The sequence below is a fragment of the Cornus florida genome, unplaced genomic scaffold (assembly GCF_030987335.1).
Source record: "Cornus florida cultivar Cherokee Brave unplaced genomic scaffold, ASM3098733v1 CherokeeBrave_3.0.0_Hap2_Chr09, whole genome shotgun sequence".
Classification (NCBI taxonomy): domain Eukaryota; kingdom Viridiplantae; phylum Streptophyta; class Magnoliopsida; order Cornales; family Cornaceae; genus Cornus; species Cornus florida.
The window spans coordinates 81922506-81936611 of record NW_026775579.1 but is presented as its reverse complement, the minus strand read 5'-3'; the positions used below and the strand labels follow the sequence as shown (position 1 = coordinate 81936611).

Below are 14106 nucleotides of genomic sequence, written 5' to 3'. Positions count from 1 at the left end.
ACTTACAATTGTGATTTGTGATGATAATGTGACCACATCTATAATTACACTACTGAATTCCCCATTAATTGAAAGCATATGGTTAATTACATGGGCTTAGTGGTGAATCCTAACCCTAAGACTCTCTTCATATCTCCTTAATTCTTGGTTTAATTTAGTTAAATTTAATTGCATTGTTATTTCCATTTCCATGTTTTTAATTTAACTATAGCTTAATCATTTCACCAAACTCTTTTTCTCTCAAACTTTCTCTCTCTCTCTTTCTTGTGCAATCTAATTAACTTTAAAGTCAAGTTAAATTCCAACACGTGTTCAATCTCTTGGGATGATCCCTTCTTACTTCATACTACATAGTATAAGTGTCTAGCGGTTTATAAATGTAAACTATGATGCCCGCTTGATACCATTTCCAAAACCAAAGTGTTGTGCATTATTTTGTGCACACGCTCGGGTCGCATCATAATTTTGGCGCCGTTGCCGGGGATTGACGGTTTAGTTGGAATTGAATTAGGCATTAGGGCTAATTTGATTGTTTTCTTTAAATTACTATTTTCTTACAAATCCTTCTTGTTCAGTTAGGTACTTGAAAAGAAGAGGAGTAAGCATTGGATTTTGGCACCATTGTGACGTTGTTGCTAGGGACTTTCGTGACCTTCCTTGAGTTTCTTTTACTTTAATTGTTCAATTCTCTACATGCTTGCGAGATAGCCCTTATCGAGGCTATCACATTGTTTAAATTCTTGTCCAAGCATAAGCCCAACAAGAGTCTATTACTTTCTTGATAGAAAGCATCGACCCGTGTGGAGGCAATTTAATTTTATGCATTTATATAACATGGGAGTATGGGAACATCGTATGTGGAGGTGGTGAATTGTTGTTGATTGTTGTTGTGGTTTGTTATGAAGTTATTGTGGTTTAATCTTGAATCATCCATTCGGCGTTATGAGGTAGTTTTAGGAGAATTCTTTCCATTCTTGACTATCCCACACTTAATGGAAAACCAATTCTAAGATCTAGGGAATATGGATAATCTAGGAGAGTATTACCCTCTTAATGGGCATCCACCCTTGGGAATTTCTCGTCCTAATGTGTTTCCACAACCCAATCAAGTGCAACAACCTCCAATTATACAAATCCATCCACAAGATCATGTAGTGTATCCCCCAAATCCTCAATTATCTCTTCGGGATCACTACACTCCCAATGGATACAATGCACCAACATGCATTCAGTTACCAAACTTCCGGGCACAACAATATGAAATCAAGCCCGTAACCATCCAAATGTGCCCCATTTTCTATGGGTTGAGCAATGAAGAACCACATAAACATTTGGATGAGTTTTTGGAAGTTTATTCAACCGTAAAGATCATGGATCTTCCGGAAGAAGTTTTCCAATTGAAGCTTTTCCTTTTCACTCTTCGGGAAAAGGCTAAATATTGGTTCAACAACTTGAGGGCAAATTCAATCACATCTTGGGCTCAACTACAATGTGAATTCCTAAAAAAAATTTACCCCGCAAGTATAACTGATGCTATGAGAGGTTCTATCCATGAATTCTCTCAAAATGAGGGAGAGCCTTTGCATGAAGCATGGGAGCATTTGAATGATTTGCTACGGAAGTGTTCACATCATGACATTCCAAAGTGGCAATTAGTTTGCTGCTTCTATGAAAGCTTATCTGATACCTAAAAAGGTATGGTTGATGCTTCATGTGGAGGAGCCTATTTGGATAAAAATGAAGACGATGTGTGGCATCTTTTTGATCGCATGAGCAAAAATTCAATGCATCGTTCTTCATCATCCCGATTGGGCCAAAATTTGAATGGAAGAGGGCAGAAAACATCCAATCTTTCTCAAATAAATACTTCAATGGAAATTGCCTCCGAGGTCAAAATTCTTACTCAAAGGTTTGATAAATTCCTTTCGAGCCAAAACCCAGCAATTCAAACATCCAACTCTTTCCATTCTCAAAGTATGACGTGTATGACTTGCTCTAGTTGTACTCATAATACTTCCAATTGTCTTATTGGACAAAGTTCTCTAAGTGAGTATCAAGAACAAGTCAATGTTGTTTCCATTCATCCGGGAAGTAATCCAAATTCCAACTCCTACAATTCCGGATGGAGTGATCCTAACTTTTCTTGAAGAAATCAAGGAGGAGGTATCATTCCTCCTCTTTATAAAAATTCTCAAGAAAAGTATGTGCCTCCCCACCTCCGAAATGCAAACTCTCAAGCATACCTCTCTCCATCTTATCTTCCTCCAAATGTGAATCAATTCTCCAATTCTCAATCTTCAAATCATCAATTTTACTCTCATCTACCTCAAGAGCCTCCTAGAAATCCCACTTTTGAAGACAATGTTTTAGAAGCTTTGGGTGATTTTCGAAAGGAAAATCAAGTGTTTCATTCGCATTCTCAATCAATTGCAAAACTTGAAGCCCAAATTGGGCAAATGGTTCAAACAATAAAAGGGAAAGGGCCTATTTAACCCAAACTTAACCAAAAGGCATACTCCATTTCCACCTTGAGGAGTGGGAGAAAAATTGATAACAAAGTTGAGAGACTTAGTGAAGTTAGTGTTCCGGTGTAACCAAGTGTTAGCCCATTTACCATTCCCAATTCCATTCCTACTTAACTAGGGACAAATGGTCACATTAATAAGCAAATTCCATCATCATCATCTTTCTCCCATGTAGAGAAGTCTTATGAGCCCAAAGCTCCATTTCCACAAGCTTTAAACGCTACTCCATTTTCGAGGCAAGAAGGAAAAATCCATGACATGATGGAAGTTTTAAACAAGTTAAAATCAACCTTCCTCTTCTTGATGTTATTCAACAAATTCCACCATATGTCAAGTTTTTGAAGGACTTATGTACTCAAAAGAGGAAGAACAATGGACCAAGCTCAAAGAAAGTGCTTCTCACAGAGCAAGTGAGCTCTATCATTAAACTTAACACCCCACCTAAGTTCAAAGACCTCGGCGCGCCAACCATCTCTTGTACTATAGGGAACCATGAGGTCCAAAGGGCTTTTCTTGACTTAAGGGCTAGTGTTAACGTTATTCCTTACTCCGTGTATCTTCAATTAGGTTTGGGAAACCTTAAGCCAACTTCAATAGTTATTCAACTCGTTGATAGGTCTACAAAACAACCAAGGGGAATTGTTGAGGACATCCTCATCAAAGTTGACAAATCCTATTTCCCGGTTGATTTTGTTATGCTTGACACTGAGCCGGTTCTCAATCCTACCACTTACATTCCAATAATCTTAGGAAGACCATTCCTTGCCACTGTTAATGCGACAATCAATTGTAGGTCCGGCATTATGGATATATTTTTTGGCAATATGATGGTTAAGCTTAATGTATTCAACACGAGCCAACATCCTATCAATGAATGCGAGTGTTTCATGGTGAATGTCTTGGATGAAATTGTTGAAGAAGCTATTCCTTTCATTCATTCCATTCCTTCTGAAGATCATCTTGAGGTATGCCTCTCTCATTTCAATATGGATGTATTTGACATTGAAAGCTCCATATATGAAGTGAATTCTCTAATGGACTCCGTGGCCATCTTAGACTTCCTGCCATGGAAAAACTCAAAAGAACCTCTTCCTTTAGTCACAAGTACTCTTTCTAATCAAGAAGAGAAAGAAGTGATAAGTTCGTTAATGGCCAATCTAATTTATGAGGACATTCCTTATAATATTGAGCATGAAGTCATTGAGGCGACCTTGGAAAGTGAAGAGATGGTGATCAAGGAAGAAGAGAGAAGGGATTAAAAGAGTGCATTTCCTAATAATTCAATTGAATATTTGAAAAACGTTGCCTTGCCAAGTGCAAGACTGCCCATTATTGATTTATTTTCAAGACCATTGATGAAAGGAAACAAATTGCATCTTACATCATTTCTTTTCAAGTCATTCTTTTGGGAGATGAATTTGTTGTTATGAGAAAGGATCCACTTGGGAAAATAGATAAACGGATTAATGAGGATGTCTCCTATTCGGTTTTTTATTCTTTCGACTAGTGAGTCACCCCAATGTCTTGCTAGAGACGTTAAATACTAGTTTTTCCGTAGAGTTTAAAAAATTAAAAATTAAAAATTAAAAATTAAAAATTAAAAAAATAATAATTAATTGTTTGTATATTATTATTATTTTATTTTGTTATTTTATTTTCTTTTCCTTTTGTACATTTATGTTTTTTAAAAATTAAAATAATAATAATAATAATAATAAATAATAATAAATAATAATAAAAAATTTGCAATGGTTAGTGTAGGTTGGTATTTGATTTTATTTCAATTTATTATTATTATTATTTTAGTTTATATTTTTCTTTCTGGTTTTGTGTAAAAAAATAAAAAATAAATAAAAACAATTGATCACCCATTGTATATATTTAATTTCATTTTAGTATATATTTTTCTTTCTAGTTTAGTATGTATTTATTTTCTAGTTTAGTATTTTTTTTTTTTTGTGTTAAAAAAATAAATAAATCAAAAAAATAAATGAGAAATCAACCCTATTCTTAGTAGAGAACCCAAAAAAAAAAAAAAAATTAAAAAAATAAAAATAAAAAATAAAATAAAATAGCCCATCGGGATCAATCCCCCAACCATCGGGATCAATCCCAACCACTTTCTCACGTTACACAGTGAAGAGAATTTTATTTTTTATTTATTTATTTATTTATTTATTTTTTTGTTTGTATAAAATTGTCCATCGCTTTGCTTAGGGTGGTCGAACCCCTTAACCTTGCCCTTGCCATCTCTCTCTCACCTCCATTCACTGCCCAACCCTCAAACCTCTTCACCCAAATCCAAACTCCCAAGTTCTTAGACCGTCCCTCTCTGTTCGCTCTTCTCTTCCGCGGTGTTGAATTCGGCGTCAATTTCACAGTTCACCCTTTGCTTCGCCCATCTTTGGCTGAGTTGGGTGCGATTGGGGAAGTGGAGTTCAGATCGCGGCTGTTTCTCTTCCGCGTCGCATCTGGGTCGCTGTTTTTCTCCGGCGATTAAGATAGGGTCGTTCTTCTCCGGCCACGGTAAAACAGCGGCGCCGTTTTAAAACGCTATAAAGGGCGCCGTTTGATTCGCCCTTTTCTTTTTCCGATGTCGCGGGTACTGTCTTCTCCAGCCGTGATTCGCAGCGCCGACGGTTTCTGGGTAGCAGGTCCTTCCGGCCGTGCTTGAATCAGTCCGATTCCGGCTTGGTCCTCTCCGGCGAGTTTGTAGGTCTGAACAAAGAAAAAATAAATAAATAAAAGTCGCATCTTGGTCTCGCCGGCGATCAAGGCTGGTTTTTCTCCGGCCACGATTTCTGACGATTTGGGTTCTTCGCTTCGTGTTTTCTGGGTCGAGGCTGGGTTTTCCTGTGATTTCGGCTTGGTCGCTGCTTTTCTCCCGCGATCAAGGCTAGGTCTTTGTGGCGTCGCGGCTGGGTCGCTGTTTTCCAGCGACTTCGGCTGGTTCTTACTGGGTTCCTTCCGGCGAGCTTGGGGATCGCTTTTCGCCGGCGATTTTGGCTTCGCCGTTTTCTCTTTGCGTATATAAAAAAATATTAAATTAAATAAAATAATAAATAAATAATAATAAAATACATAAAAAAATTTAAATAATAAAAAAAATATGAATTGTTGATTAAAAAAAAAAAAAATTGCATTGATGATTTTTTTTTTTTTAAAAAAAAAAAAAACAAAACAGTTGTATTGTTGTTAAAAATAATTGCATTGATAATTCAAAAAATAATAATAATAATTAAATTAATTTATTTTAAATAAAAAAAAATTTTCTCCCTAGTTTTTGGTCTTGCTAGAGACGGTAAATTTAGCCTATTTTTTATTTTATAGGTTGTATATATATGTTCTTTTTCCTTTTTTTTAAAAAAAAAAAACAATAAAAACACAAATATATATATATATATATAAAACAAAAAAAAAAAAAAAACAACAACATAAAAAAAATAAAAATAAATAAAAAATATATGTTGCCGTTATGCCCTTATGCTTGATTATACATGTTTTAATCTGTTATAAAGGGTTTTATCTCATATCTCTTTGCATCGTATTATATATTGTTTTGAACTGTATGCATTGCTTATCCCATGTGATATTTGATGTGAGTTTGCTAGTATGGTTATACAGATAGGTTTTTGCATCCAAGTTTGGGGGAGACATCTTTCATACTGGATCATTGCCGGACTTCATCATCTTTGCCATCACGTCATACTCTTTCCATCATTTTCATCGTTCTCATTGCACATTGAGTACAGTGTACATTTTAAGTTTGGAGGTAAGGACATCATGCTTCATTCTATTTTAAGTCGAGCTTTAAATGCATGATGCGATTTAAGATGTGTTTGGCAATAAATTCGAACTTTTGAAACATAGTGCCTTTGAAAAGCAAGCTGTTAGAGTCTAATACTTCTTGTATGCTCTAGGATGCCATTTAGGAGTAAATTTTTAATTTTTGATATCATATTTGCTCTTGTGGTACACATCATCTTGTTAGTTGAAAATGCTTTGAAAGTTGATTATAGAATTCTACATTTGCACTTGCACACACTAGCATTCAATTTGTGAGGTACATGCTTAGTTAATTATTGTCTTGGTTTATCCCAATTGAGCTAGTATGTTTTGAAAGTTTTCATTCTTGATAAAATGACCTTGCAAAGAAAAGAAATAAAAGCACTTACCAAAGGTGAGGAACAAAAAAAAAAAAAAAAAAAAAAAAGAAAGAAAAAAACTACATTCTTTCAACATGTCAACTGATTAAAAAGGAAGACAAGGAAAGAATGTAAGATGTATGATTAGTTTGAGTTCGTAACCTAATCATTCCGAGTCATTACGCTCTTAGGAGTGTCTTTACACTTAGCGCCCTAAGACCATCTGGTTTGGGAGTCGTTGGCTCAACGCTTGTTACATGGGGTGATTAGAGAGCTTAATGAACTTGGATATTGCACATGGTCATACATATTAAAAATAAATAAATAAATAAAATAAATAAAAAATAAATAAAATGACATCAATAAAAAAGAATGTTTGATTGAATAATAAGGTTCATTCAATGTCTTGATGTCTGATACTATATCTGTATGCTAGTTTGAGGGTAAGGCTATGCCATTACTTTGATTTGCTGAGATATCAATATATTTTGATGCTGGTTCACTCAAAAAGGATGATAGAATTGATTCAATTTGCATGATTAACTTGCTTGATGTGTGGAGGACTATTTTTACTTACATGATGTTGAAATGTTGAGAATAGTTTAGAAATAGTAGAAATTTGCATACTTGAGGTAGTATACTTTTAACACTTGTTTAATATGTGTCGGTGCTTCTTAAGTAAGAAAGAGCTGTTGATATTTGTGGGTACTATTTCTGGAAACCCTCACGACACTTTACTCGTCCACTGGGGGTAACCTAGGGGTTTAAAAGGCTTGTTGCATATGCTAAATGCAACGTGATCCCTACGAAAGTGGTGTTATCTTTATTTGTTTTATTAGTTTATTGTTGTATATATGTTTGTTCATTTCCATGCTGTAGTTTATTGCTAGGGACTAGCAATATCTAAGTTTGGGGGCGTGATAAGTGCTTAAATGTTGCACATTTCAGCACCTAAGTTAGGGTATTTCAGTCTTTACATCTATCTTAATTTCATGTTTTAGTCCTAATTTATGTTTATGTGTATTTCAGGGAAATAAAGTTAAAATGAGCTAAGAATGGTCCATTAAAGCCTCTTTGGAGTCAAGCAAAGACATTCAGAAAAAGTTCAAAAAATTGGCAAAAAGATGTCGCAACCCATTGCTCGTATAGTGTATTTATTCTTCAAAAGCGGTCAATCTCGGACCTTTAATGATGTTCTCAAAGATGAAAAAGCAAACCAACGAGCCTAGGGCCAAAATGGAGCTAAATAAGGCTTAAAGAAAATTTCCAACTCTTAAGGGATCGATCCCCCAGGACTTGGCAACATTACAGGTTTTTCTTATTTTGGGCTTATTTTTGTAATTTATGGGTTTTAATAGGGTTTGTTACTTAAGGCCCAGTGAGCCATTAGTTTAGGGTTAATATTATTTTATTTAAGGGAGTTTTAATTTATTAGATTATTAAGTTTTATTTTTTTCTGTACCGTGATATCACGTTCTTTCTGCGGAAAAAAAAAAAAAGCTAGGGTTTGAAGAATATTTTACAGAGGCTTTGTTTACAATTGAAGGAAAAAGAAGAAGAAGCCAAAAGATGGAGATGGAGCTTGTTGACACCATGATCATCTTCTCCATGAGCTAGTTCTTCACTTAGAGCTTGGATGAGCCCTAAGTTCATATAACCTAAACCTTTGTTTTTCTTTTCTTGGGGAATTATTATGTTGTAATTAAATATATGGCCTTATGATTTATTTATATATACATACTTGATTTGACAAATTAGGGCTTGTATTTATTAATTCTTCCATTGAAATCTCCAAGTTGATTTTATGTCTATATATGATTAATTAGGGATTTTATTCTTCATTAGATGATTGAAAATTAATTCTTCCACTGATTCTATATGAAAATTGCATGTCTATGTGTGATTGATTTAGAATTATACTCTTCACTAGATACTTCTTTTAGTTCTGTTTAGTGATGGCCATAGCATGAGACTTAGTTGATACAATTGTCAATTAATTTGATGGATAAAGGCTTAATCTTGATGGGTTGTTCTACAAATTAGCTTATTATCATTAGATAATTATAGTAAAGTAGGCAATTTGTACTTGATTATGTTAATCCATACTTCTAATTACAATTAGTTTTATCCTGTTGATTGATGTGTGCTCTTATCGGATACATTTGTGAATGTGTATGGTGGGTTATGACGTAGTCTTGAATGGATTCTACACTTTAGTTTAATTGTCATTAGGTAGACAATTCATTCTTGATGTTGATAATCTATGCTTACAATTGTAATTTGTGATGATAATGTGACCACATCTATAATTACACTAATGAATTCCCCATTAATTGAAAGCATATGGTTAATTGCATGGGCTTAGTGGTGAATCATAACCCTAAGACTCTCTTCATATCTCTTTAATTCTTAGTTTAATTCAGTTAAATTTATTTGCATTGTTATTTCCATTTCCATGTTTTTAATTTAACTCTAGCTTAATCACTTCACCAAACTCTTTTTCTCTCAAACTCTCTCTCTCTCTCCCTCCCTTTCTTGTGCAATCTAATTAATTTTAAAGTCAAGTTAAATTCCAACACGTGTTCAATCTCTTGGGATGATCCCTTCTCACTTCATATTACATAGTATAAGTGTCTAGCGGTTTATAAATGCAAACTATGATGCCCGCTTGATACCATTTCCAAAACCAAAGTGTTGTGCATTATTTTGTGCACACGCTCGGGTCGCATCATCCACAGATCTGGAGCATTGATGGAGGAGAAATAATCATGTGTGGTCAAGCTCACAGTAACTATTGAGCTCAACCTATTATTATTCCTATTTTGTTACTCGAAATTTAAACGGTCATAACTTAATCATTTTTAAATCGAAATTGGGTCATTCTTGAGCTCAAATTGAAGGATTTTTCGTCCTCTTTCCGATGGTACCAATTTATTATCGGATTCCCATCATACTAGGAGATATTTGTGTTTAAGTAAAACGGTGTCGGAAAATTATTTACCGAGATGGAGTATTTATGGGAAACTATTTCTGACGAGATTTAGTAACATTTAAATTACGTAAATATAACTAAATTAATATATTGATATGGAAGGAAGTATATATATATATATATATATATATATATATATATATATAAAATTATGTTTTATATGTGTATATATAGTTTAATTGTTTAGGATAAAGATGGAGGGATGTGTATATATATATATATATATATATATATATATATATATATATTGATATATATGTATATATATATGATTTAAATAATTAAGTATTATTATGGATGGTATTATACACGTTTATAAATTATATAATATATGTGTATGTATATATATATCATTTAAGATGATTAATATAAATTATTCTTTTTTGGTATATCTGGATAGGCTGGTTATTAAAGTAATGTTATGTTCATGAAATGCATGAGATGTTTATGTGTGATTTAGTTCATCGTGAAGTTTAAAGTTGGTACATGGTTGAATTGTAGGCATAGATGAGTTGCCGAAGGCTTAAATATATGACCTAAATATTTGTCTGAATAAAACACATATATAGGAAGTATGGATGAGTTGCTAATTAAAAGTATAAATATATATACTTAAGGAGGCATGGTTGAGTTGCCAATATATCAATAAATATATTTATAATGGTATGGTTGATTTGCCAAAGTGTAATTATATTACTGTGTGTTAGATGGTTAAAATATCATCTATAGTTATTGTATGTATAGGTTGGATTATGATTAAATATTCTTAAATTAGAATAGTCTAGTACTTACAGGTTAGTGTATTATTTTATGCATATTAATAAAATAATACTGGTGGAAACATGGATGATTTGTCAAAACTTAGATTTTGGGATATGTGATTTAAATAATTAAAATCATTATCGGGTTTGAGATTAAATATAATATTCTTTTCATTATAATTTATTAGTTAAATGATTAAACAACTGACTAGGATGTGATTAAGGTTAAAAGAGTTTCTTTTTAAATAAATGGTAGATTGGTCTAGGAATGATTACTATTTTAATAAATATTTAATAGGTATGGAAATTTAATAAACATATCAATGGATGTAATTAGTATAGTATATATAATTATATTTAGACATGTACATCATGCTTTATTAAAGTTAAAACTTTATTATGTTTGGTTTTGATCAGAGATGATCTGCTTATTGGTTTTTAGAGGCCTGGTAAAGTGAACTTGTTCGTAGGGTTTAACCCTCGATTTATTTTTTCAGGTTATTAGAAGTTCCAAGTCTCAAGGTTGAGGATTCGCAGCTGGAGGACTTATCCATTCTTTCTATTTTATTTCAAAATAGGATATTATTACTTCAATATGTAGTGATGAATTTCTGGATAGTAGAGTTTGGTTAAGGGGTCCTTGAGTTACGGGATTCCCGAGTTGTAATTGTTAGAGAATCATTAGGTAATATTTATTTATTAGTTTTCTTCAGCGGTTTATTTATTTATTTTTATTCATCTTTGTACTCTGTGTTTGTTTAAATACTTAAATTGTTTTGATATCCCTTAATTTTGTGTGCGGATTTGATCAACCCTTGTTCCGAAATTAGGGGGTATCACAAGCATGCTTAATTGTAGTGATTATAGTTACTTTGACTTGATGGAACATGTATGAATGTACGAGGATGTATATTAATTTAATTTGTATGATGAGCATGCTTGTATGTGAGTTCCTAAGTCTACTATGTTGTTAACATGCTATAAATGATGTATAAGAACATGTTTAATCGTGTTGTGAGAAATCTCTTAGTATAATTGCAATGAAAACATGAGACTCATATGCATAACATTAGGCTTGCATGAAGGGAATTGTTTTGAAATGAAAATGGGGAATTTTGGGAGAATGGTTTTGATGAATTGGTTTTATAAAAACCCGGTCGTCGCGGGGGTACAAAAGGGTTGGAGGGTTAATATAGGTTAGAGGGAACTAGGGAGATTGCCCTAGCATGGTTGAGCTAGCTGGGCCCAAAATGACGCCACTGGGGTACCAAGGGTCAGGGACACTAGCCAATCCTTCTCTCATATCGCTGCAGGGTCACCAAAGGGCGGGTTGTATTAACCGTTTAAAAGTGATGGTTTTGAATCTGAAAAAAAGGGGAGCGACATCAACATGCATTGCACTCCCATTGCATCATATTGTTTATATGATCCCCATTCCCATTACTCTATTCTTTGTATGGATTCACGGGGATATAAGAAGCGTGTCTTAAGTGCCACTTGCTGAGCTTTTGCTCACCCCACTATATTTACCATTTTTCAGGTCATGGAAAGGAATTGGCGGATGATAATCCACCGCAAGCTTGAGAGTTGTTAGAAGACCATTTTGCTATTTTGTGCTTAGGCAATTTTTTTGTATATTTATTGTTTTGGGATTGTAACTAAGTTGACATACATGGCCTTGTAACTCAAGCATGAGCTTTAACTTTTATTTGATGTAAATGGAACTAATGTACTCATTGTGAATATCTCCATGAAGTTGTAGCAAGTGATGTTGTAAGATGATTAATTGATGGCCTATTAGTTTACGATTGTTGAATGTCTTATATTTGATGGTTTTGTCCTGGTTTAGGTTATTTTAAAAGTCCCCTTAGCCATATTAGTTCATTTCTAAGCATAGCAAGTCAGTTTCAGGATGCAGGGCTCGAAGAAGCCACTTCGGTCGACTGAAATGATGCATCGGTCGACCGAAGCTCTCTTGTTAACTCTCGGGACCTCTTGTTTCGGTCAACCAAAATAGGGTTCGGTCGACCGAAATGATGCATCGGTCGACCGAAGCTCTCTTGTTGACCTCGGGACCTCTTGTTTCGGTCAACCAAAATAGGGTTCGGTCGACCGAACCATTCACATGCTCTCAGTATCTCACTTTCGGTCGACCGAAGGGTTATTTCGGTCGACCGGTTCTTGAAGATCTGCTTTGGCCGACCGAAACTCCACTTCGGTCGACCGAAGTGCTCCTGTTTGATTCTCTCTGCTCCTCTTTTCATGTTGATCTACTCCTAACACTTAGGTTATGTTCTGAGTCTTTGGGAGAGCCTAGTTTGATCCTAAGGATGAGGTTTTGACGCTTGAAATATTTGGTTTGACGTAGATGACCTCGGGTCAAGTAAGGACCCGGCTAACGGTTCGGGCCTCCAGGTTTGGGTCGTGACGGGTTACAACAAATCAAATCATCCCCTTAATTGTGCACTGAAAATTGACCTCATGAAAGCCTTCGATTCCTTACACTGGCAGTTTATCCTTAATGCACTGTATTTGTTTAGTTTTCATATAACCTTTGTTTATTGGGTGGCTCAATGCATCACTACACCATCTTTCTCGATATCACTCAATGGTGAATTGTTTGGATTCTTTAAAGGAAAGAGAGGTGTTAGACAAGGAGATCCAATCTCACCCTTGCTTTTTGTCTTGGCAATAGAGGTTCTAACCCTTACAATTGATAATCAAATCAGAACCAATCCTGGCTTTAAGTTTCATTAGAGATGTAGAAGATTAGCCATTACTCACCTCATATTTGCTGATGATATTATGATGTTTTCACATGCAAATGTTGGTTCAGTCCAAATTTTAGTGAATGCCCTCAACCTGTTTTGTTCATTCACTGGACTTCAGCTTAATCCAGCAAAATCCAAGGTCTTCTTCTCAAGGGTTGATAACCAAGCAAAGGCTTCTATACTGTCCCTCCTGCAATTTCAAGCTGGATCACTACCTGTTTCCTATTTAGGCTTACCTCTGTCAGCCTTAGCAATCAAAGTTAGGGACTGTCAAACATTAGTGGAGAAAATTACTAGAAGAGTTGGCAGCTGGACCTTCAAATTTCTTTCTTATGCAGGGAGAACAGTTCTTATAAAGTCAGTATTGTGCTCCATTCAATCCTATTGGTCTCAATCCTTTGTTTTACCTAAGAAGGTGTTTGATGAAGTTAATAAAATACTGAGAAGATTTTATTGGTCTGGAGTTGAGCTTAAGAAGGGATGTGCAAAAGTGGCTTGGACTGCAGTTTGTAGGCTAGAGATATTTGGTGGGTTGGGATTTCTGGACCTTGAGCTTCCTAACAGAATTGCTAATCTAAAACATATTTGGAAGTTGTGTAGTAGAAAAGATTGCCTTTGGGTAGCCTGGACTACTTGTCATCTGCTTAGGAGTAGATCATTTTGGTGTATCAAGCCCTCTGTAAACTATTATGGTTTTTGGAGGAGTCTGTTGAAACTGAGAGGAATGGCAAGAGGTCTCATAAGGTATAGGGTGGGGTGTGGGAAAAACACTAATCTCTGGCTCGATTACTGGCTCCCTAATGGACCAATTGTTCAACAGATAGGGCTGAATGATGTGAAAATTCTTTAACTAGACACTAGGACTTTAGTTGATAGCCTAATTTCCAATACTCATTGGATGGTCCCCTTATC

The 14106-nt window shown here is 34.7% G+C and overlaps 1 protein-coding gene and 1 long non-coding RNA gene across 2 annotated transcripts; both read left to right on the top strand.

Annotated features, from left to right (window-relative positions):
• Nucleotides 1–4608: 4608 nt before the first annotated feature.
• On the top strand, nt 4609–8424 carry LOC132274657 (uncharacterized). Its single transcript, XR_009470485.1, has 3 exons — nt 4609–6297; nt 7700–7981; nt 8217–8424. It is a non-coding gene; the product is annotated as an uncharacterized LOC132274657 (long non-coding RNA).
• Nucleotides 8425–13231: 4807 nt separating this feature from the next.
• On the top strand, nt 13232–14044 carry LOC132272976 (uncharacterized). Its single transcript, XM_059774029.1, has one exon. It carries the CDS (start codon nt 13232–13234, stop codon nt 14042–14044), a length of 813 nt encoding a protein of 270 aa, XP_059630012.1.
• The last annotated feature ends 62 nt before the right edge of the window (nt 14045–14106 follow it).